The sequence below is a fragment of the Artemia sp. Qi Xiang Cuo genome, chromosome 3 (assembly GCF_049724085.1).
Source record: "Artemia sp. Qi Xiang Cuo chromosome 3, ASM4972408v1, whole genome shotgun sequence".
Classification (NCBI taxonomy): domain Eukaryota; kingdom Metazoa; phylum Arthropoda; class Branchiopoda; order Anostraca; family Artemiidae; genus Artemia; species Artemia sp. Qi Xiang Cuo.
In genome coordinates this window covers 21,231,928-21,258,342 of record NC_142796.1, presented here as the reverse complement: position 1 = coordinate 21,258,342, position 26,415 = coordinate 21,231,928, and the positions used below count along the sequence as shown (strand labels likewise).

The window sequence follows — 26,415 nt, the reverse complement described above, 5'->3', positions numbered from 1 at the left end:
ACTCCAGTGTCCACTATCGTCGACTATATTTCTTTATTGTATCTGCGTTATGCATCTTTTTTCTCTCTTTTAGTTTTCTTTTCGTTTACTACCTATACAAATATTCCGTCATCAAATGTGAACTGAACTCCGACATTTTGTTTTTCATATTCTACTAAAATTTCCCGAACATTTCAAGGAAAAGCGCGTACAATAAATTTTGTCTCATTTTTCTTTTGTACAAGCTGTGTATTATTTTGGCCTGTACTTGTTAGCGTCTCATATTCATTAAAAGTGTTTTCAAGTTTTCCATTTTCTGGAAAGATATCTCCTAAATCTCCTCCTAGTAAGACATCCACTGCTAGAGTAGGTACTAAGCTTACTTTTATCGTTTTTCTCTGGACCATACCGTCCTTCTTTGCAATTTCTATTCTTACCAAAGCAGACGGGCATGGGTGCTTGTCTCCATAATAGCATAATGTTGTAATCTTATTTTTATGGTCTATTTCCGTCTTTTTAATTAAGTCCATTCGCACAAAAGTTTGCTCACTCCCTGAGTAAAATTACCATTTCCGTCAATTTTCCGTTTAATTTTCCTTCTATTTTATGTGATTCCACAAACTCGTCAATATTTCCTTGATTATGTGCTATAGCCCAATTCGTTCTTTTATAGGTTACTTTCTCATCTTTATTATGGCAATTTTTAGAAAAAGGCTCCGAGAAATCATTTTTTACCAGATTATCATCATTTGGACTAACAAACATTTCTTTTTTCCGATAGGGCGGCACAGCCTCCCAATTTGTTTTATGGGCCGGTCCACCTTCCCCCATAGTCAGCGAAGTTGTATATTTTCTCGTAAAAGTGTTTAAAGTTTGGTAATTTTCATTTTCTCGCGATTGATTCTTAGACAAATTATTATGGCTATCTGACAGCCTAGAAGTTAGTTGTGATAAAATCTCACTTTCTGGAATTCCCCAGCGCCCCAGCGGGCTTCTATTACACCTATCATGGTTCTTTTAAACTCTTGGTGATGTCTTTCTTCTTTCTCTCTATCTATTTTATTATTCTCCTTTCTTCGTTTTCTGGCTATTCTATCAGCCTCTTCCTTTCGTTCTCTGGCTGTTCTATCAGCCTCTTCCTTTTGTTCTCTATCTATCCTAATATTCTCTTCTCTCTGCTCTCTAGCTTTCTTATCTTTATCTCTTTCTTGTCTATCTTTCCCAATTATGTCTATATGGGCCTGATGAAGTATTTCATTGGCTTGACTATCTTTTTCAATTTTTTCCATATGTGCCTGATGAAGTTCTCTGGCTATTCTCTCTTTCTCCATGAAATCTAATATACGTTGTGTCATCTCTATTTGGGAACTTTTTCGCGAGCCCCTGCTGGATCTCTATTCAACACTGCTCCTTCTACTCGGACTACTTTGATTTCGTCTATCATTATTTCTTCTTAATTCATTTTCTGAATCGTTCTATATCCGTATTGTCTCTTTCTTTATAAGCTACTCTAGCCCTTTCGTCCTGTTTTCTATTCTTTCTAATTTCATCTTTCTCAGCCTGCATTTTTTCCTTATTCTTGGTGGTCTCTCTCAAAGGCCTCCTTATTTGCCTTTCTTTCTGTTTTCCTACTTTTTCTATGGGCTTCACTCGCCCTTCTCGGTCTTGAGTTAATCTTATCTCTGTCCGACATTATTTCAAAATTCCATTTGTCATTGTTTCTTCTCAATTCATTTTCTGAATTCATTTGTTCCATATCTGTACTATCTCTATCCTGCAACTCCCCTTCATTTGGCACAGCCTCTGAGGGATGAGTTCGTCTTGTTTTTTCACATATTATTTCTTCCTTGTTTATTTCGTACCCCCTCATTTTACCGCGTATACTTTTTTCTAATTATATTATCTCTTATTCAATTAGTCAATCTTGGCAAGTTGAACAATTTTTCAAATAGCCGGAATGTCCAGACTTCATTAGGGAATAACGACTTCTTTAACAGTAAGCAGTTTTACGCGAGTGAAATATATCTCCGAAAGACGAAATAACAGGGGTTGGATGAGAAAATAAACTGAAAACCCGCACGAATATTCCACTAGTGAATTAGCTGGACTAATTCAAACAGGAGAACTACCCTGCAAAATAAATCACGCATCCTCCCTGGATACTCGTATTCCAATTATAATCTCCTCCTGGGCAGATTACTCAATAGGACAGGTGCCTCCTACCTTCCTTATCCAATGTGCGCACAAACTGACTTATTCTCCTAATTTGCCGTCCTCAATACTCTTATAACCTTCGTCACTGAAGATCATATCTAAGTCCGCCAATTCACTCAAATAATAACCAAACTTTCAACGTTCTCTTATCTGTCCTTAAACCCTATAATACTTTTAAATACGAAGATTCCCCCACTGTAAACTCAACTCATTAATTTCACGTTATTCTTTTTTATGTTTGTCTAATAAGGCACATAGCCCATTATAGACCTTCAAAATTCTATTAATTGACTGCGTATTTTTGTCTTTTTATATGTTACCACAATAGGCTACTTTCTAGGCCAAATTAACCCGTCTCTTCGAAAACGCAAAATTCCTTTGCTATCAGTGCTCTTGATGGCTCCTTTTCTAGCTGCCGCCACTTATTGGAGGTGTAAGGTACTGGGGTCACATCTTATTGATGCAAAAGTGGCGCAAAAAGGTTGCTATGCCACTTACTCGAGGGGGAGAAACCCTTGTCGGCCCAAAGTAGCGGGATTCCTGCGGTTACTCCAACGGTTCCGTGATTACTATCGTGATCGAACGGTCCCAGGGGCCACTTTTAAGGCCAATGGTTACCGATAATATTTCTAACTATCTCTCTCTAGACTCTACCTAGGCTGAAAAGTCAAAGATTATACAGTATAAAAAATCTTACTGCATTCAATACACGCTACAAAAGGAACTCTAAACGGAACTCAAATGGAACTCAAAATGTAATTAAAGACAAAATTCTTACAAATTAACGAATACACTTTAAGACGCGAGCTTGCACGCGCACCTCTGACCAAAAGCGATTAATGGCCGAATCAAATTAGAGTCCCAGCATCCTTTGAAGCTTTTAAAGCTGTAAATTTAAGCTCTATGAGTCATCGCTCAACTGGCTTTTTCAGACGCTCACTAATTAGTGGATTCTTCAGACATCGTAATAAAAGCTTTCCCGGGGTTTAGATATTTAACATAAATGAAGTTAAATTTGTAAAAGGGAAATTTTTCTGAAACAAAAGGGGCCAAAGGTCCCAACACTACGTGTCTTATACTTTTCCCTTAATATGTGCTTGTCTTTGTATACTTCAGTGTCTGCTTATTCTATTAGATATGCCTGGATCAAATAAACAATTTAGCCAGTTTTTATTACCACTGATGATACTTTCCAAATGTGGACTTATTATTGCAACCCCTCACTTTGATATAGAAACAAATGAGACAACAGTTACTTTATAATCTGTAATAGCAATGCGAATTTCAGAACCATTCCTAGGGTTGGTGGCCCCAAGGAAAAAGTTAATAACAGTGCCCCTATCCTGACTCAAATATAAGCAAAAACAGTCAAATCAAAATGAAAAATTTTATCAAAGTGAGCAATCCCAAGCCAAGGCACCCAGGGCAGTTGCCCCTTCCCCTTTGAACAGCTCTGGTCATTTTCATTGATACCCTGCCAATATCTGATAATATTTATGATTTACACAATAAACTGCTTCTCTTAAACCACAATTTTTTTAAATAGCAAAAATTTCATGGCTCTCCTAGTTAGAGCTTCCAGCAAAACACTTTTGCTTCGTATCCAAATTTGTGGAATAATGTACTTGTACAATAATGGCTAATTTCACTCTTTATTTGTTAAAGTTACTCCACAAGCTCAAAGTTATATTAGTTTGACCACAAAATACTTGTCAATCCTCTTAAAAAAAAAAGGAAATTTCCTTTGTAATATAAAAGGATTGCAAGTAGACTAACTTTTGATCACTTAGTAATGCTATTCCTGACTTTGCATTGCCTATGTAGGCTATTATTTATACTTTGTTTAAATTCAGACCTAAATATTGGGTATCATAGGCAGCGCAATAGCGCTGCCTAAGTAAAGAACAATGTGGGCACAATGCGTTTTTTTTTTTGTTTTCTCCATACCCGGGCACTTTATATCAAAGGAGTTGTTGTAGAAACTTCGAAAAGGGCTTATTTGATTGGAAATCGGAGTAGCTAGTGCCCTTTTTAATAGTCGAAAGTGATTGGAGGACAACTAGCCCCCCCCCTACGCCCATCATTCCCCCAAACACATCCTATCAAAATTTTGAGCTGGCCATTTTGTTCAGAGTAGTTGATTTCCATATAGAAAATATGTTTTTGAGGAGGACACTCCCCAACATCTCTCGGGGCAAGGGTTTTAAGTTATGCCCTGAGGGCATATAAGAACGATGTTAGCACAATGTACTATTTTTTTTTTTTTTCCTTTAGAGCAGGGCACTTCATATGGAAGGGGTCGTCGAAGAACCTTCAAAAGGGGATCATTTGATTGGAAATTGAGAGTTCTAGTGGCCTTTTTAATAGTCGAAAGTGATTGGAGGGCAACAAGCCCCCCCCCACGCCCATCATTCCCCAAAAGACATCCAATCAAAATATTGAGACAGCCATTTTGTTCAGCGTAAGTGATTTCCAAATAGAAAATATTTTTTTGAGGAGGACAATCCCCCACAACCCTCAGGGCAAGGGTTTTAAGTTATAACCTGGGGGCATATAAGGTTTTTATAGAAGGCGTTGTTGTAGAAACTTCAAAAAAGGCTCATTCGATTGGAAATTCAAAGGGCTAGTGCCCTTTTTAACAGACCAAAGTGATTGGAGGGCAACTAGCCCCCCCCCACGCCCATCATTTCCCCAAACACATCGCATCAAAATTTCAAGATAGCCATTTTGTTCAGCGTAGTTGATTTCCACATAGAAAATATGTTTTTGATGAGGACACTCCCCCACAGCCCTCAGGGCAAGGGTTTTAAGTTATGCCCTGGGGGCATATAAGGTTTTTAAAGAAGGCGTTGTTGTAGAAACTTCAAAAAAAGCTTATTTGATTGGAAATTCAAAGGGCTAGTGCCCTTTTAAATAGTAGAAAATGATTGGAGGGCAACTAGCCCCCCCCCCACGCCAATCATTTCCCAAACACATAAAATCAAAATTTTGATTTAGCCATTTTGTTCAGCGTAGTTGATTTTCAGATAGAAAATATAGATTTTGAGGAGGACACTCCCCCACAACCCTCGGGACAAGGGTTTTACCTTACGCCCTAAGGGCATATAAGGTTTTTAAAGAAGGTGTTGTTGTAGAAACTTCAAAAAAAGCTTATTTGATTGGAAATTCAAAGGGTTACTGCCCTTTTTAATAGTCGAAAATGATTGGAGGGCAAATAGCCCCCACCCCACGCCCATCATTCCCCCAAACACATCCAATAAATACCTTGAGATAGCCATTTGGTTCAGCGTAGTTTATTTACAGATAGAAAATATATTTTTGAGGAGGACACTTCCCACAACCCTCAGGGCAAGGATTATAAGTCGTGCCCTGGGGGCATATATGGTTTTTATTTGAAATTCAAAGGGTTAGTACCCTTTTTTGCAGTCGAAAGCGATTTGAGGGCAACTAACCCCCCTCTCACACCCACCTATTCCCCAAACACATTCAATACAAATTTTTAGATAGCCATTTTATTCAACGTAGTTGAAAGTTTTGGAAATTAGGTCTTTAAGGATGACAACCAATCCCCCCAGAGCCCTCAGAGCAAGAGTTGTAAGTTATGCCCTGGGGGCATATAAAGGTTTTTATTGAAAACGTTGTCATAGAAACTTCAAAAGGGTTCATTGAATAGGAAATTGAAAGGACTAGTGCCTTTTTTTAATAGTTGAAAGTGATTGAAAAGCAACTAACGCCACTCTCACGCCCACCATTTTTGTAAACACCTCGAATTAAAATTTTGAGATATCCATTTTGTTCAACGTAGTTCAAAGTTCTGGAAATTAGGTCTTTTAGGACGAAAAACCCCTCAGAACCATCAATGCAAGGGCTGTAAGTTATGCCCTGGGGTATATAAAGTTTTTATTGAAAGTGTTGTCTTAGAAACTTCAAAAGGACTCATTCAATTGGAAATTGAGAGGGCTAGTGCCTTTTTTAATAGTTGAAAGTGATTGGATAGCAACTGATGCCCCTCTCACGCCCACCATTTTCCAAAGCAATTCCAATTAAAATTTTGAGATATTCATTTTCTTCGATGTAGTTGAACGTTCTGGAAATTAGGTCTTTTAGGATGATAACCCCCTCAGAGCCCTCAGTGCAAGGGTTGTAAGTTATGCCCTGGGGGCATATAAGGTTTATATAGACATTTGTTGTATAAATTATAGGCAGTGCGATCGCGCTGCCTAGGTAAAGAACGGGAACACTCGAGAATGGGACAAGAAACGGGGACTAAGTAAAGAGGAGGACACACCCCCACAACTCTCAGGGCAAGGGTTTTAAGTTATGCCTTTGGGGCACATAAGAACAATGTTGGCACAATGTATTATTTACTAATTTTTTCCTTTAGAGCAGGGCACTTCATATCAAAGTAGTTGTCGAAGAAACTTCGAAAGCGCTAATTCAATTGGAAATTGGAGTGGCTTGTGCCCTTTTTAATAGTCGAAAGTGATTGGAAGGCGACTAACACCCCTTCCACGCCCACCATTTCCCGAAACACATCCAAACAAAATTTTGAGATAGCCATTTTGTTCAGCGTAGTTGATTTCCAGATAGAAAATATGTTTTCGAGGACGGTCCCCCACAGCCCTACAGGTAGGGTTGTAAGTTATGCTCTGGGGGCATATTAGGTTTTTTATAGAGGGCGTTGTCGTAGAAACTATAAAAAGGCTCATTCGATTGCAAATTCAAAGGGCTAGTGCCCTTTTTAATAGTCGAAAGTGATTAGAGGGCAACTAACCCGCCTCTCATGCAATTCTTTTCCCCAAATACATCTAATCAAAACTTTGAGATGGTCATTTTATTCAACGTAGTTTTAAGTTCTGGAAATAAGGTCTTTGAGGATGACAACCCCCCCCCCCTCTACAGCCCTCAGAGCAAGCGTTGTAAATTATGCCCAGGGGGCATATAAGGTTTTAATAGAATGCGTTGTCGTAGAAACTTCAAAAAGGACTCATTCGATTGGAAATTGAAATGGCTAGTGCTCTTTTTAATAGTCAAAAGTGATTGGAAAGCAACTAACACCCCTTCCACGCCCACCATTTCCCCAAACATATCTAATACAAATTTTGAGATAGCCATTTTGCTCTACGCAGTTCAAAGTTCAGGAAATTATACCTTTGAGCAGGACATTCCTCCCACAGTCTTCAGGGGAAGGATTATAAGTCATGCCCTGAGGATATATGAGGGTTACATTGAGATTTTTTTCATAGAAATCTCAAAAGGGGCGCCTTCGATGGGAAATTTAAAAGTCTAAAGCCCTTTGTAATTACCAAAAGCGAGTGTAGTGAAACTAACCCACCTCTTAAGCCCACCGATTCTCCAAGCCCATCCAATCATTATTTTAGATAGTCATTTTATTCAACGTAGTTGAAAGTTTTGGAAATTAGGTCTTTAAGGATGAAAACCCGTCCCCCCCCCAAACCCTCAGGGCGATGGTTGTAAGTTATGCCCTGGGGGCGTATAAAGTTTTTATTAAAGGCATAGAAACTTCAAAAGGCTTCATTCAATTGGATATTGAAAGGGCTAGTGCCTTTTTTAATAGTTGAAAGTGATTGAATAGTGACTAATGCCCCTCTTACGGCAACCATTTTCCAAAACACATCCATTCAAAATTTCATTTTTTTTTTTTCAATGTAGTTGAACGTTCTGGAAATTAGGTCTTTTAGGATGATAACCCCCTCAGAGCCCTCAGTGCAAGGGTTGTAAGCAATGCCCTGGGGCATATAAGGTTTATATAGGAAATTGTTGTATAAATCATAGGTAGTGCGATTGCGCTGCCTAAGTAAAGAACGGGGACACTCGAGAACGAGACAAGAAACGGGGACTAAGTAAAGAGGAGGACACACCCCCACAACCCCCAGGGCAAGGGTTTAAGTTATGCGCTGGGGTCATATAAGAACAATGTTGGCACAATATATTATTTATTGATTTTTTCCTTTAGAGCAGGGCACTTCGTATCAAAAAAGTTGTTGTAGAAACTTCGAAAAGCGCTCATTCAATTGGAAATTGGAGTGGCTTGCGCCCTTTTTAATAGTCGAAAGTGATTGGAAGGCGACTAACACCCCTTCCACACACACCATTTCCCGGAACAGATCAAATCAAAATTTTGAGATAGCCATTTTGTTCAGCATATTTGATTTCCAGATAGAAATTTCGTTTTTGAGGACAGTCCCCCACAGCCCTACGGGCAAGGGTTGTAAGTTATGGCCTGGGGGCATATAAGGTTTTTTATAGAAGTCGTTGTCGTAGAAACTTTAAAAAGGCTCATTCGATTGGAAATTCAAAGGGCTAGTGCCCTTTTTAATAGTCGAAAGTGATTAGAGGGCAACTAACCCGCCTCTCACGCTCGCCTTTTCCCCAAACACATCTAATCAAAATTTTCATATTGCCAGTTTATTCAACTTAGTTTTAAGTTCTGGAAATTTGGTCTTTTTGGATGACAACCCCCCCCCCCCCCACAGCAATCAAGGCAAGGGTTGTAAATTATGCCCAGGGGCCATATAAGGTTTTTATTTAATGCGTTGTTGTAGAAATTTCAAAAAAGACTCATTCGATTGGAAATTGAAATGGCTAGTATCCTTTGGGATAGCCATTTTGTTCCATGCAGTTCAAAGTTCAGGAAATTATACCTTTGAGCAGGACATTCTCCCCACAGTCTTCAAGGCAAGGGTTATAAGCTATGCCCTGGGGGCATATAGGGTTTTTATTGAATTCTTTGTCGTAGAAACTTGAAAAACGGCTCATTCAATTGGAAATTGAAAGGGATAGTGCCTTTTTTTAGTAGTTGAAAGTGATCGGAGAGCAATTAATGCCCCTCTCATGCCCACCATTTTACCAAACACATCCAATCAAAATTTTGAGATATCCATTTTGTTCAACGTAGTTGAAAGTTCTTGAAATTAGGTCTTTTAGGATAACCCCCTCAGAGCCCTCAGTGCAAGGGTTGTAAGTTATGCCCTGGGGGCATATAGAGTTTATATAGAAAGTTGTTCTATAAATTTCATAAGGGCCTCATTTGACTGGAAACTGAAATTGCCCTGTTTAATAGGCGAAAGTGAGTGGAGTGTAAATAACCCCCCTCTTACGCCCACCCTTTCCCCAAAAATATTAAATAAAAGTTTAATGATAGCTATTTTCTTCAACGTAGTTGGAAGTTCTGGAAATTACGTATTTCAGGATGACAAACCCCCAAAACCCCAAGTGCAAAGGTTTTAAGTTCTTCCCTGGGGGCATATGAGGTTTTTATAGATAGAGTTGTCGTAAAACTTGAAAAGGGGCTCATTCGATTCGGAATTGAGAGGGCTAGAGCCCTTTGTAATAGTAAAGGTGATTGGAGGGTAACTAACCGCCATGTCACGCCCACCATTCCTCCAAACACTTCCAATCAAAATTTTCAGATAGCCATTTTGTTCAACGTAGTAGAAAGTTCTGGAAATTAGGTCTTTGAGAATGACACCTCCCCAGCACTCCGGGCAATGGTTGTAAGTTATGCCTTGAGGGCATATAAGATTTTTATTGAAAGTTTTGTCGTATAAACCTCAAAAGGGCTCATTTGATTGGAAATTGAAAGGTCTAGTGCCCTTTTTAATAGTTGAAAGTGATGGGAAGGCTTGAGATTTTCATAGTAAAGATTGAAGCGGGTATAATGAATTATTTTTTGCTGTTGTTGTTTTTTAGACCAGGGCACTTTGTATCAAAGGAGTTGTTGTGGGAACTTCAAAAACGGCTCATTCGATTGAAAATAGAAAGGGCTCATGCCCTTTTAATAGTTGAAAGTGATTTGAGGGCGACTAATTCCCCTTCCACTCCCACCCTCCCAGGCCGACCCTCACAGTTCTGCTCTTAAAATTTAACCAAATAAAAATAGCGTAAGTGTATCCAAGCTATCAAAGAAATTAACAGAATTTTTTGCGAATGGTATCAAGTTTTCCATTTCAGGTCAACTAGAGGAGGTATGAAACGAAATTAAACACTACTATTTGTGTCCAGATTTTTAAAAGGGTGTATGTTGTTAAAAATTGCTGAAAATTTTTCTCCGGCATACAAATAGCAGGCCAAACTATAAAGGCTTAAAAAACGAAAAGATTTAAAGTATTATTTTCTTTTTCCCTGAAAAGACTATGTCAATATAAAACAAACAGAAATTAATTTTTAAAAAATTTCTTTTTTTTAAAGTGTGAAACTACCACAAATCAGCATCAATAAATAAATGAAACCCAAAACGAACAGAAGTTACAATAAATAACCGAGTCAAACTCAAAACAAGCACAAATTACCATAAGTTGGGCACAAAACCCCTATTCCTTCTCAAGGCCAGAGTATAATTTACGCTTAACTAAAAAAATACCCATGAATGTGCATTGTCAGTTTAATATACATATACTGATATTTGGTAATCATAATATTAAAATTACTTGACTCGTTAAAGTTACAAAAGTAAAAATATTTATATTTTTTAGTGAAGAGCAAATTTTGTTCTGGCCTTGGGAAGGCATAGGGGTTTTGTGCCCAACTTATGTTAATTTCTGCTCGTTTTGAGTTTGACTTGGTTATTTATTGTAATTTCTGTTTGTTTTGGGTTTCATTTATTTATTGATGCTGATTTGTGGTAGTTTTATGCTTGGTAGATTACTTCATTTTATTTTTGCTCATTTTTTTTAATCGAGTTCTTTACTTTTCTTTGAAAATTTATTTTGTGGAAAAAGTTTTTTTAATTAATATCAGATAAATTGCTTTTTACTTTCTTTGAAAATTGGATAAAAAATTATTTTTTGGGCAAAACTTCCATCAACATTTAATGAAAAACATATAGCAAGCTAAAGAAAAGGAATAGGAAACAGCTATCTATACCTCCCAGTGCTCTAACCTTTAATTTTTACAAAAAAGGCACAACTTTTATCATGTTCAGGCACAACATGTTCTTTTGTCTAAATTATCTTCATTTGGAGTGCATGGAGTCCCACTTGAATGGTTTAGGTCTTACCTCTCAGGTAGATCTCAGTATGTTTTGGTTAATGGTACTTCTTCCTCTTCCTTGCCTATTTTTGTGTCCCACAGGGCTCTGTGCTTGGACCACTTTTGTTTTTAATTTATATTAATGATCTTGTTGATGGTCTTCATCCCCTTGTGCACCCTATTCTTTTTGCTGACAACAGTAACTTTTTCATTGCTGCAGTGGACCTGCCATCTGCCACTTCCCTAGCTCAAGGTCTTCTTGATAAAGTAAAAGATTGGTGCCAATCAAATGGTATGACTCTCAACAGCCAAAAAAGTGCCATTGTACACTTCAGGACCTCTTATTGCATAAGAGACGTAAGGGAGCCAACCATCCTGACTTATGGGAATGATATTTTACTGCAAGCTACTATAGTGAAATTTCTTAGTGTGTATCTTGACTGTTTTCTTTCTTTTAAACCCCATATAACTCATATCTGTTCCCTTGTCCTCTGCCAATCTTCAATGTTATACAGGGTTAACTCATTTCTTCCCCTAGATATTATGCTTTTTCGTTATTATGCTTTGATTTTTGCTTACCTTTCTTATTGCTGTTCTGTCTGGGGTAGTACTAATAAATCTCTTCTCTGCTCACTTCAAAGACCCCGCAATAGGGCAGTGAAGGCTTCTTTTCTTCTACTTCGTTTTTACCCTTCCTCAGGTCTTTATAATGATACCGGAATAGCTCAACTGGATCATATTGTGGGTAAAAGTTACCTTTATTTAGTGCATTCTGCTTTTCTAGGTACACTTCCACCATCTCTGCAGCAGTTTTTCTTTCTGTCAGGCTCAGGTAGGTACTCTTCTTTTTTACATAGCTCTTATCACAGATTCATTTTACTTAGACAATCATCAACAGCAGGTCAGAGATCTCCTGTCTATCAATCAATTCTACCATGGAACTCCATCCCTCTTGATGTCCCTCTATCTCTCTCTGCAAAGGCAGTTTCTCATCGGGTCTTTCCAGTAAAGTATTTTTTCCCCTATTTTCTTTTTTTTGAATTCCATCCTAATTTATATGTCTCTCTTTCTTCATTTAATAAATTTTTATGATCTTAGTTTTTTTTTATTCAATCTTAATTTTTCATCTCTTTTCTTTGTTTTAAATATTTTTTTTCAGATATATGTTAAGTTTCCTTCTAAATCCCCGATTTCATAAATGTCTCTTGATTCAGTTTTTTTTTTTTTTGTATATGTATGTGTCTTTTTTTATGTGGCTTTATAATGGTGTCTTATTTTGTTTTGTTGGCCCTTTACAAACTGAGCTTCTTGAGCATGTAAAAACTTTATGTTTTTAATTGTTTTTTTAAGCATTAATAAATTGATTGATTGATTTATCTGTAACATAAAAACCTTTAGTTTTGAAGAAAAATATTTATGTTTTAAGATAGGTCTTAACCCCTGTAATTTGAAAGTTATGATCATGTCTACTTGAATTTTTTTCAACAAAAGTTTGGATCCTGAAGCCCTATTTTCCGCATAATTTTCTATGCCTTAGAAATAGGGAAGGGGAAGAGATAGGGGCAAGAAAACACCTTCCTGGGGCATAATTACGGTTCCAGATTGCTTCTGAAAGCTTTGTTCACCTATTTCTACTACTTCCCAAGATACTTTATACTACTGGTTTTCTAAGCCTGGAATCATAGAAAAGCAAGCTGAAACTAGACAAAATGATCTTTTTGCCAAATGTAGGATCTTCTGAGGGAAACACTACAATAAAAAAAGAGTAGTACCATTTAATTTCCTAATCAATGCTATTTTCAAATATAATAGTCATTATTCTGACCTTATCCTGCTAATAGCTGGATATAGCTCTAGGTTACATACAAAATACAAGAGAACACTATACCTATTAATAATAAAATCCTTATTTTATGATATGCATAGTTCCATTAATCAGATTTTTATGATTCTTTCAACTTTTAAGTAATATATTTATCCAACTTTTTTCAATTATTTTGCAAGGATTGATGCTGATAATGTATTAAGAGTATAAGAGCCCATTAACAAAAAAATAGTCTACAACAATTTAAACATTAAAAAACAATGAATAGGTATAGTATATCATTTTGGGCTATATTTGGCACCACTAGGGAGAAGGAGATGTATGTATTAGTAATGGTAGTGACCATCATATAAGGAAAGAGTTTTGACTGGGGAATCAAATCATATAATTCGTTTTTGATTAGAATATTTCCTTTGGAAGAGGGGACATACTGCAAGTAAGTATACATTGCAAAGACACTTCTGAAAGAAAAACACTAAACAAACAAAGGTAGCTTATTAGGTCTGCTACCATTAAATTTGTTATTTTTTGCGCTTTTTCAAATATCATGGTTGCTCTTCTGACAATGCACCCCCCCCCCAATGGTTGTAGATATTACCCTAATAATATATTCTGCGTTAATTGAAACTAGTGATACATCATAGGTTCTTTGTTGAAGCAGATTCATGTAGTCTTGACTTATGAAATTTAGTTTTCCCTCAGTGAAAATAACACAACTGTGAAAAAAAATTATTGGTAAAATTCTAGATAAGCTACTTTTTGCTTGGAAAGTAGTTGGGTTATCAAAATGAAACTATCAGGGATGGATCTGCAGACTAAAATATGTCCCTAGAATTCTTCTTCTTCTATTTAACAGCAGGCGGGCTTTCCAGTAGTACTATTTAGCCCTTTTTCTTTTGCTTCGCTCTGTGGGCTACAGGGCTACTGGCTTGATTGCCTCATATTTGTTGGATATTTTCAGATATCTTTCAGTAGATCTTTTGACTCTAGGAGTTCAATTATGAGATGGTAGATGTTGATTTATATGCTCTGTGTGCAGGTAGTTGGCTAGGCTCTTGGCTGATAGTGAGATTTTGTGGTGTGTGAAGCCTTTTAACACTTTACAAAGCAAGGTATGTTGTGCAGACGTCAGCATATTACATTCAAATAGGCAATGGTCATAATTGTTTCATTATTCATATTACAATGCCTGCAAATAGGGTACATGGGAATTGAACCACTTGAATTGGAAAAGTTATACAAGAATGCAAGAAAATTTAGTCCATTTGTTCCAGATATGGTAAATTTTAGAAAAATACTTATTGGGAAAGGGGGAAAGGATAGGATTATTCTTATTAAAATTAATATCTGATAGCCTCCATTGGTAAATATCTCTAATCGGGATTGGTCTCCCACTTGGCTGGTCAATATTTATAGCATTTTTTGCTATTTCATCAACCTGATGATTACCACTTATGCCAGAGTGGCTAGGAATATACTGAAAATAAGTTCTTATGCCACTTGAAGCAGGTTTAGGGGAGAACGGGGCGAAACTGGACAGGGGCGAACTTGGACGTCGAACCTGACATCTAGCCTATTGCTTCTATCGATCAACAAAAAATAGGGTAGATAGGGCTTATGTATGTCTACATTGGCGGGAAGTTTGAAATCTAACGGAACTGTTAGCACCAGGATAAGAGGTAAGAAAGTTTTTTGATGCTAAAAAAAAATCTGGGAGTCGCAACATCAGCTCGATTTGCGGTAAGAAAAGGTGGTAGTTTTTCTTTTGTTGATGTTGTACAGTTTCTAGATACATCCTCTATCGATACCCTGATTTTGATTTGTCTAGTCCGACTACGTCTTTTTCAGGACGCCATTATCTAAAATTGGTTTGATAGGGGTGACATTGAAAAGCACTTCGGGGGCAAATTTGGTCATTTTCCAAGGTCGCTCCGTGTGTCCAGCTTCACCCCCGTGCTATTTTTGTTTATCATTTTAGAGAATGTCTTTGCCTCTTTGGAGGCAATTTTTAGAGAATTTCTTAACTAATATTTGGAGTTTGATCGATGATGCTAGATGGTGTTGCTTGTGTGTAGATGTGTTTTTTTTCGCACAACACAACAAGGTTAAGTTGGCTGTTTCATTAGCTTAATGAAAGGAGCAACATTAAAACTTAAAACGAACAGATATTATTCCGTATATCCCCTCCTCAACGCCTCGCTCTTTACTACGCTAAAGTTTGACTCGTTCTCACAACTCTATTTTCTTAAACAATAAAAAATTTTATCGTAAAGAGTGAGGCGTTGTGGGGGGGACAACCCCTTTCATATACAAAATAAATTCTGTCCGTTTCAAATTTTACTTACGCTCCTTACTTTCAGTTAAAAAAACTTGTCTTTTGTAATTTATTTTCAGGATGTTTTTTAATTAATGCAGCTTCAATTTTGGCTCATCGTACCTGAATAATCCACACAAAATTTGTATATCAATTTTATTTATTTTTTGGCTAAATGGCTTTCTCTAAATTTTGTTCTGACGTAACTTATGAATTCACTCATGTAACAAACTATATTCGTATATTTTTATTACGTATTTTAGGGAGTTCACCCCCTAGTCAATACCTCACTCCACGCTAAAGTTCAAAATTTGTTCCAATGCTTTAAGAATGACCCCTTAATCACAAAAGCCATTAATTAAAAAAAAGTTTTTTTTATAATTTATAATATAATTTTTTTTTGATTTACATGATCAAATAATTCGTGGTAACGAACTGTAAGTAAGGAGGGACCCGGTTCATATCATTGCCTCTTAAAGCTATTTTCAGGTTATTTCCCGTGCATTTACTGTTTGTTCTTTCTAGTTGGACAATGGTTCGCAAATACATCAGGAAACACGATCTACCAGATGGCGAATCCATGGAGCAGGCAGTGAATGCAGCCTTAGAGCGTAGACTATCTATTAGAAATGCCGCAAAAACCTATGGACTGAAGAAATCAACCGTCACCTATGCTCTGAAAAATCGACGAGGAGTTACTGAAGAACCTCGAGCGAATCCAATTACATCCCCAGGTCGCCCAAGCCCATCGCCCAACCTGAAGAGAAAAACTGTTTTCTCTAACAAACAAGAAAAAGAGTTTGTAGAGTATCTCCTAAAATATCAGCTGATGAATCACGGCCTCACTCCGAAAGAAGGGAGGAAACTTGCCCTTGAATGGGGCAAATTGATTGGCGTCGAAACGCCGGAGAGCTGGGTGCGAAACAACATAGCTGGGGTTGAATGGTTCTCAGGCCTTATGAAACGAAACCCAGAGCTATCTATTCGCAAGCCTGAAAATACCAGCCAGGCAAGGGCGGCTGTCTTCAATTCAGTGGTTGTGAATCTGTTCTTCGACAACCTGCAGAAACGCTCCAAAAAATTCAAGTTCCCACCAAACCGCATCTGGAACTGTGATGAAACTGGGGTTCCTACTGTATTGCCAGCTCCAAAAGTAATTGCAAGGAAAGGATCAAAGCAAGTTTCCCAGATAGTGTCAGCAGAATGAGGGTAAAATGTTATAAGGCTTGGGTTTATTTCAGCCACAGGTCACGCTCTTCTCCTCTTTTTTTTATTCCCACGGGCGATAATGATAGAACAGTTTTGTTGAGAAGCCCCTCCAGGATGTCTTGGGCCTTCTTACCCGAGTGGTTGGATGACCTTCATCTACTATTTAGCTGCTATTGAGCACTTCATCAAGCGGGTGAAGCCATCAAAAGAAGACCCTGTGCTACTGCTACTTGACAACCACAATAGCCATGTTTCGGTGGAATTAGTGCGGCTGTGCAAAGATAATTGGGTCTACCTCCTGACCTTTCCTCCCCATTGTTCCCACCGCTTACAGCCATTGGACGTCTCTGTCTACGGACCATTCAAGTTTGCGATGAGAGAATCACTGAACACCTGGTTGCAGATCCATCCAGGTCAACGAATTACGATTCACGAGACTGCCCAGCTCTGCAAAGAACCAGTCCTTCGCAAGTTCAACCCGGAAAATATAACGGTTGGTTTCACGAAAGCTGGAATTTGGCCCCTCAACAGAAGTGTATTTTCTGAGGTAGACTTTCTACCTGCTGAGGTGACAAATCGTCCAGCCCCAGACGATTCGTTACTCGATATGGAGCCAATACCCTCTCCCTCTCCTCCTCCACCTTCTCGTCCCCAAAGCGAGCTAGGAAAACAGACTCCTGAAGCAGTAAGACCCTATCCAAGAGCAGATATGACAAAGCCCAGAAGGAATGCGAGAAATCAAGGTCGAACTCGTATTCTTACCGACACACCCGAAAAAGATGCTTTAGAAGCTGAAGCACGAGCGAGAAAGGAAAAGCAGAGTAAAAAGCCTATGCCCAAGCAGGCCAAGCAGCCCACTGCCAAGAAAAGAAAGCAAATTGAATCTCCAGTGGAAAGTAGTGGTGATGACGTTGAGCTTGACGACAATTCATCTGACGATTCTCTGCACCTTCATGAGGCTGATAAGGATGACGTAGACAAGGACATTCAAGCCGGAGACTTTGTTCTTGTCAAGTTCGAGTATGGAAAGAAGAAAGCCCTTGTGTATTATGTTGGCGAAGTTCTTGATGTTGTAGAAAAGCAGTTTGCGAGGGTTAACTTTCTTCGGAAACAAGGGGACAAATTCATGTTTCCTCAGCTTCCCGATATTGCTGAGATAGACATTAACGACATAGAACTGAAGCTTCCTGTCCCCTCTTCAGCTGGTGGAACTGGTCTTGCAGTTCAGGGGATTGTTTTTGGTTGTGATCTTTCGATGTACGCTTTAAAATGACAATTCTAGTTGAAACCCGGATGCCCGTGCAATGTTCCTGGCTGATTTTTTTATGCGATTTTGAGTTTTCATATGATTTTGAGTTATTATATATCATTTTACACGAAAATTCTGTATTTGGATAAAGTTTAATTGCTTAAAACTGTCTTGTCCAAGGTCGCCCCGTATCTGTCCCATATCACCCTGTGTACAGGGCGAAACTGGACACTTGACAGGGTTCTAATTTCATGGTACTCACGCTTTAGAGTGATCTAAAATATGGAAAAATTTCACCATTATTTGCCAGACTTTTACCTTTCTAACGACCCACACTAAATTGTTTTATGAAAATCCAGTACCTAGTTATGCTTGGAAAACTAAAAAGTGTCCAAGTTCGCCCCGTTCTCCCCTACCTATAATACTGAGACAATGATGAGTGTCAATGTCGAAATTATACTGAGGAGCAGAGGCCAGCAAATCAAGGCTTGATAAAGAGTCGGAATATACTCTAATATTATTTGAGTTTGGAATTAAAGGTTGGTTTTTCTTAAGGTGTTCTAATGCCATGATTAAGACTTTTAACGAAGCAGACATTATGGATCAATTATTATATAATCTCTTGCCCATTGCAATTTTCAGAAGAGGAAGGAAAACACCACTTTCAACCTTCTCATTCATTTTTGACCCATCAATAAATATTTGGAAATGGTTTTTATAAGTAATTGTATTAAGTTCAGCAAATTTTTTCTGGACAAAAGCAATGGGGGTTAGATCTTTATTCCACTTTGAGAAATCAGTATTTATTAAGGACCAATTCCATGGAGGTGATTGGGGGAAAGTAGGTGTAATAGACTTTGCTGGTACAGGGAACTTCTTCTGAATATTGGCATACTCATCTGCAATGCCTCTATACATGCCTGGATTTCTTAACCAATTATGTAGGGAGTGTGAGCTATTTGATTCAATTTTTGTAAGAGGTTTTGTCAAGAAAAAGCTATATCTCTCCCTTATTGTTGTTAATCCACTCTCCATAAGCAGAAACTTGGTGCTTGTGGGTTTTCTAAGACCAAATATCAGACGTATTATATCATTTAGTGTTGTTTCAATTTTTTGCATCTGGGTCTTTGCACATGCACCATAGACAATGAGCCCATAGTCAATATGGGGTCTTATATGTGATTATTTGAAAAAAACTACGTTTTCTAAAGAGTTAAAGAGGCTGAGTTACAAGGTCGAACCTTAAAACGTACAGGGATTAGGAGGCACAGTTGGGGGGCTGCCGCCCCAAACCCCGCTTTCGCAGCCTTTAAATAAAAAAAAAAGTTTTTTAAGCTGAAAGTAAGGAGCGACATTAAATCTTAAAACGAACAGAAATTATTCCGTATATGAAAGAGGCTGTGCCCTCCTCAACGCCTCGCTCTTTACGCTAAAGTTTTTATTGTTTAAAAAAAGAGTTGTGAGAAAGTCAAACTTTAGCGTAAAGAGCGAGGCGTTGAGGAGGGCACAGCCTCTTTCATATACGGAATAATTTCTGTTCGTTTTAAGATTTAATGTCGCTCCTTACTTTCAGTTTAAAAAACTTTTTTTTATTTAAAGGCTGCGAAAGCGGGAGTTTGGGGGCGGCAGCCCCAACTGTGCCTCTAATCCCTGTACGTTTTAAGGTTCGACCTTGTAACTCAGACTCTTTAACTCTTTAGAAAACGTAGTTTTTTTCAAATAATTTCTGCACGTTTTTGTACAGTTTATTACTTATTATTGCTCCTTGTAACTCAGCCTCTTTAACTCTTTAGAAAACGTAATTTTTTTCAAATAATTTAAAAAACAAACTGGGTTTCTTTTTAAAGTTTGAATTCAGTATTAAAAAAATTGCTCTGATGGTGAATCGAACCCGGGTTTTCCGCCTGAAAGTCTGGAGTGTAACCGCTAGACTATACAGACACAAAAGTAATTGTTTTTTAGTATATGTAAGCTATTTTCGACGCAAGCAAATTCCCAAAAAACTTGATATTTGGTTTTTGGAAGGAGTGATCAGATTGAGCTGAAATTTCGAGGATAAGTTTCCAGGTCCTAGGAAAGATCATGGTTTGAATTTCAGTCCGATCGGACAACGTTAAAGGGGGGGTTGTGGTAGGAAAAAGAAAAATGGGCTAATATGTGAAAAGAAGGTTTTCTATAACTATAAATTTGGTGTATAATGTTTTCGGTGTGAAATATCAAAAGGCCCTAACAGGTCAACTTCTGCTTCAAATGAATCCTCATTCAACCAGATCCGTTGCCAACTGTGGCCTGTAGGCGTGGCTAAGAAAAAAAAAAAGAAATGAATTTTAAGTGGCTATATTTGGTTTTTTGAAAACAGGGAAGGAGTGATCGGATTGAGCTGAAATTTCGAGGACAAGCTCCCGGGCCCTAGGAAAGCTTAACTTCTAAATTTCAGCCCAATCGGACAACGTTAAAGGGGGCTGTGGTGGGAGGGTCCAAACTTCCGGCCCAGTTTACCCCATGAAGATAAAGTCGGAGGAGGATGACGTTTTGCAAGTTTCTTAGTTTGAGCATGGGCAACAAAATGCGATTACCGCCGTCTCTCTGCGACCTCTAGGACCTGAAATCGCTTAACATTGTGATGGGTCGCCTCTTTATAGAGGCACAAGTGTGCCTCCTTGATGTGTAAAATTGGAGTAAGGTTTTCTCCTTACAGCCCCAGGATGTGGAAAGAAGTCTTTTTAGTATATTTGTTTTCCTATAGCATTTTTTTATTGTGTTTGTGATGTGGAGGTGGAAATTAAGTTTTTGGTCAAGCATGAGACCTAGGTAATTAATATGATTATCTTCTGGAATAGTTGTTCCATTTAGAGTTAGTTTTGCATTAACATGGTTTTGCTTTTGGTGAAATTGGATTATTTTTGATTTGGTAGGTGCAATGGGTAAATCTGAATGTTGAGAGAATTTTTCAAATTGGAAAAGTGACTTTTGCAGATTTGACTGTGCTATCTCAAAGGTGTTGCCAGATGACCATAGCACCAGATCGTCAGCTTATTGTAGATTCGTGTGGGGGATGTTCATGTCCCAGAGATATAGGGCAAAAAGGAGGCAACTGAGGACTGCTTCCTGAGGTAGGCCTTTGGTTATTGTCTTTTGGGGTGAAGAGGCTGAACCAACACAAACAATGAAATTTTGCACTTCTATGAAAGATTCTATAAAAGATACTAGCTTGGGGGGTAGTCCAAGGTTTGCAAGTTTGTTTGAAAGGGTTTGGTGGTTCACATTGTCATATGCCCCTTCAAAATCTAGGAAAGCTGCCACTAGGACATTATTTTTTGAGAATGGTTCATTTATTGCATTTGTTAGCAAAATGAAAGCATCTGTTGAGGAGTGGTGTTTCCTGAATCCAGTTTGAGTGTGAGGGATTGTATTATTTTTTCAACAAACCAGAGGAGTCTGTAATAGATCATTTTCTCCATTATTTTCCCCATTACAGGAGTAATCATTATGCTATAGGACTCAGGGTTATCTTTGGGTTTATTTTTCTTTAGGATTGGTAGGAGGGATGAACATTTCCATATATTGGGAACATAGAAGATGCCCAAGCGTGATTATAACAGTTTAGCAGTTTCTGTTTGTATGAAGAGGTGAGAGTCTTTATCCTTGTAGGGTGTATATCGTCATAGCTGCAGCTAGTCTTGGTCCTAATATGATGTATTGCATTATTCATTTCCTGGATTGAAAATGAACTAGTTATATACTCAGATCCTGGGCATGGTTGGTAACTTGGGTTCATAGGAAGTGGGGATATTTGCTTTGTTTATTTGATGTTAGCTTATTAAGAAATAGAGTTGCAAATAGCTTGGCTTTTTCATTATTATTGTCATAATGGGTATTATTATGTATAAGCTCATACAGGAGTGGGTGGGGGGAAGTCTTTTTTCCCACAGATGTGGCTTATGACTTTATGTATAATTGGCTCATGTGTCTCTCTGGAGAGATTATTTGCAAAATTATTCCAGTATTTAGCATCTATTATAGTCCTTTTTAGATTAGATTCTGCTTGTAATTTTTTTTAAATATGTAGTAGGTGATGGTTTTTTTATGAATGCTCTCCTAGCTGCCTTTTTTGTTCTCCATTTATTTTGGCACTCATTTGTCCACCATGCTTTGGGAATGTGTTTAGGGAAGTTGTTTTTTTGGGTGTTGTCCTGGGGATAGCATGATTAGCTGTATTTATTAGTAAAGATGCCAAGACTTCAGCATGTGTGTCAACTGTTGTGTTTGAAATGCATGAAACTGGGTGAAACTTGTAATTTCATCATTTAGCTTATTTTGGAACATAGACCAATTTGCTTTAGTGTTGATATATTTTGAACTGTGAGATTGGGTTTCAGCAGGTTCATTTATGGAGCAAACTATAGCAAAGTGGTCAGTACATAGACTATCAATTTTATTTATGCAAATTTTATTCAAAATATTTAAAGACACAATTTGTAGATCAATTGTAGAAAATCTACCATTTTTGGGGTTGAAATATGTATTCAGGTTTGGAGGGGTAGCAACAGCTAATTCAATATTATTTGAAGTCATATTCTCAATCAATTTACCAGCTATATTTGCTGGTTTATTCCACCACAAAAGGCTGTGGGCATTGAAATCTCCGCAAATAATGATATTTTTTATCATATTACAATTATTTATATAATTAAAGAAATCCATGGCATCTGTAGTTTGGCTATTAGGGTTATAAAAGCTTATTATGTAGGTTTTAGTATTATTCAGCCAAACACTGATACCAATTGCATCAACATCATTTGCAAAATCTGGAAAGTTGATGCCACAAAATTTTATATTATTTTGTACTATTAAAGCTAATCCACCTCCTTTTCTTTCTGATGATCTATCCTTTCTCAGGATAGTATATCCCAGAGACTTAATTTGTTGATTTTGGGTTAAATGAGTTTCCTGGAGGCAAGCAATATTAATGGAATTATTATTCATAAAACATATTAGTTCATTTAGCTTATTTTCTGTGAGTGATCTTATGTTCCATTGGAGTATTGATACGGGTTGTGTTGTTGATTTATTTTTCATATGACTGTGTATCAATGTTCAGCTTTGTTAAAAGTAAAGCAAGATCTTTATTTGCTTAAACGAGCATACCATCAGGGATGTAGATTTTTGCCGATTCCGCAGGGATTTTTGTTTTCTGTGGTTGATGTATGTTCATGGCCTGAACTGCATTACAGTTTAGAATGAATAAGCATATATTTGGGGATTGCATGTTTGGTTGTGCATCCTGTTTGTCAGTTAAGGGATTAATTACTGGTAGTGTTTCTGGTTTGTTTCTTCTTGAGAAGGGGGGCCAGGCTGACCTCATTCACCGGGAAAGGAGGCTTGTTGACTTGGTGATTCTTTCTGATAGGGATGTGAGCTGGAATATATTTTGAAGTACCTACTTTAACCTGAAGTACCTACCTTTATCTTAATTTAAGAGTTTTCAAAGATCTAAAAAAAAATATTTTCTAAATTTAAATAAAAACCTGTTGATAGCCTATGGCTTAAAATTTTATTCAAATAACAGGAACTGCATTTTTCAGAATTAAAACCAGATAAAAAAAGAAACTGGGTAAAATTCTACTTTAGCTGCTTTTGGCTATATTGGAAAGGGGTTAGGTTAGGAACAGAAACTTTCAGGTATGAGTCCATAGGCTGAAGTATGTCCCAGGAAGGTATTCTGAAATACCTACCTCTACTCCTTCTCTCTCTAGAGGGTCCTTTAAAAATCTGTGTGTTATATAAGTGAAACCTTACAAAATAGATCTTGTGCTTAAACGAAGTAAACAAAATTGGGTCAATATCTACCAAATCATATTATTGAGTTAGGACTAAAGTGAATACACCATTTGATGCCTTTTTTATGCTGATTATGAATATAATAAAGATTTCAATTGAAAATGAATTTCAGCCCCCCCCCCCTACATGTGCCAATTCAGGGTTAGGTTATGTTGGGTTAGGTATAGCCTATATGGGGGGGGGGGGGCTAAAATTCATTTCAGATAGAAATGCTTATTATATTTGTAATCAGCATAAAAAAAGGCATCGAATGGTGTATTCACTTTATTCCTAACTCAATAATATGATTTGGTAGATATTGACCCAAAATTGGGTAAATTTTTTGCAGTTGATATTAATGACTTACAAATAAAGTAAACATACTACTTAATGCCTTTTTTATGCTCTTTCCAAATATAATAATCATTCTTGCAGCAAATAAATTCTACCCCCTCCCCTATTTATACCAATTCAGGGCATATATTTGTATATTAGGGGGGGGGTAAAATTTATTTCTGATACAAATGAGAGGTAAAGTTTAAACTATCCAAATAGATATGAGAGCCAGAAAAAAAATTTCAGGATATAGGCTAGAGGCTTTGAATAGAGATAAGATGTCAGAAACACCTTGTCAGAATAAAGGCTAACATAGGCTCTGGTTCTATGCCTAAATATAGGCCTATCATTCTCTTAAGTCACAGCTTTAAATGATAGGGAAAAATACTTCGTCAATAAATTTAGCATTCAATTTTTTAAATTTCTTCATATTTCTTAACATATTTTCTAACAAACTCTGATTCACTTCTAAAAAAGGGATTGATTACCAAATTATTGCTTTCCATTGTATAAAATGGTTGAATTTCATTGCTAATTAGTGCCATCTGGAATAGGCAAAAAAATAATATTGCTGAAAGGGACGTAGAATTCATTTATGTGTTTGATGGTTCCAGCTTTACTAATTTCAAAAGATTCGGGCTGTTTTTTCACTCATCAAGTGTACTAGGATCTTACATCTTTTGTCAGAAAACGCTTAAAAGTAAAATCTTTGAACTACGATCTTACATCTTTTGTCGTTTATGCAAACATCTTTCATAATTCTGCTCTGCTCAGCCATGTGAGAACAATGATGAGTATATCATCAAAGTTCTCTCATCATTGTTCTTCTTTATGGCAGAACAATAGCGGTCTTCAAACTTTTTGCTAACATAAGTGAGCTGTAAGATCTTAGAACAAAGATGAGTTAAAAAACGATAATCTTTGCAGAAAGATTCAAGATCTTAGATGTAAGATCTTAATGCTAAATTAGGCCCGTTTTGTTTCAAAACTTTATTCTGGCTAGTCACGAAAGATCACAGATGTGCGTTTCTCAGAGAGATGCATAATGCAACTCTTTGAGGAATACAAATCTGTGATCTTTCTTCTGGCAAAGTATACAAATTTTAGATTTTGGCAGATTGGAGTAGGAGCTTGAAATCTCTACAATGGTGTTCTTTGATACCCTAGATCTGATGGTGTGATTTCTTTCACGATTCTATAAAAGGAAACGCAATAGCGTTGCCTAAGTAAAGGGCGACGTTTGTTTGTTTTTTGTTTTGTTTTTAGACCAGGGCACTTCATATCGAAAGAGTTGTCGTAGAAACTTCTAAAAAGGCTCGTTCGATTGAAAATTGAAGAAGCTAGTGCCCCCTTTAATAGTCGAAACTAGCCCCTTACCACCCCACCATTTCCCCAAACACATCCAGTCAAAATTTTGAGATAACTATTTTTTTCAGTGTAGTTAGAACTCCCGGAAATTATGTCTTTGGGGATGACAACCCCTGCAGCCCAAAGGGCAAGGGTTATAGGTTATGCCCTTGGGGCATAATTATAAGGTTCTTATAAAAAGGGTGGTCGTATAAACTTCACAGGGGGCTCATTGGATTGATAATCAGAAGTTCTAGTAGCCTTTTTTTAAGATTCAAAGTGATTTGAGGGTGGCTAGTCCCTCCCCCCCCCCCACACACACACACACCTCGTATTTCCTGAAATACATCTGATAGAAGTTTTGAGATAGCTATTTTTTTGTCGTAGAAACTTCTAAAAACATTCGTTCGATTGGAAATTGAAGGGGCTAGTGTATCTTTTGATAGTCGAAAGTGATCATAGGGCAAATAACCCCTTTCTCACGCCCGCCATTTCCCCAAACAAATCCAATCAAAATTGTAAGATAGCAATTTTGTTCAGTGTAGTTGAAAGATCCTGGAATTATGTCCTTGAGGATGAAAACCCCCTCCCCATAGCCCTCATGGCAAGGGTTGTAAGTTATGCCCTGGGGACACATAAAGTTTTTATAGAGAAGGTGGTTGTATAAACTTTGGAGGGGGTGAGATAGCCATTTTATTCAGCTTAGTTAAAAGATCCTGAAATTATGTCTTTGAGGATGACAACCCCCTCCCCACAGCCCTTAGGGCAAGGGTTGTAAGTTATGCCCCGGTGATATATAAAGTTTTTATAGAAAGGGTGGTTGTATAAACTTCAGAGTTCTAGCACACTTTTTAATATTCAGAGTGAAAGGAGGGCGGATCCCCCCACCCCACAACTCGTATTTCCTTGAAATTTATCTTATTTAAATTTTTTATTGCTCTTTGTTGTCGTAGAAAAATTCAAAAAAAGCTAATTCGATTGGAAATTGAATGTACCTTTTTGATAGTCGGAAGTGATTGGAGGGCAACAAGCCCTCCCTCCCCCACACAAGCCCATTATTTCCCAAAACACATCTCATAAAAATTTTGAGATACCTATTTTATTCAGCGTAGTTGAAAGGTCTGGAAATTC

At 37.4% G+C, this 26,415-nt stretch overlaps 1 protein-coding gene across 1 annotated transcript in view; it reads right to left on the bottom strand.

The window, feature by feature from the left end:
* The window catches only part of Upf2 (UPF2 regulator of nonsense mediated mRNA decay), a 258,047-nt gene extending 233,604 nt beyond the window's left edge, over positions 1–24,443 (bottom strand). The window contains exon 1 of the mRNA XM_089085931.1: positions 24,426–24,443. Coding sequence (XP_088942057.1) covers positions 24,426–24,443 — 18 coding nt within the window. The remainder of the gene's footprint in view (positions 1–24,425) is intronic.
* Between the last annotated feature and the right edge of the window lie 1,972 nt (positions 24,444–26,415).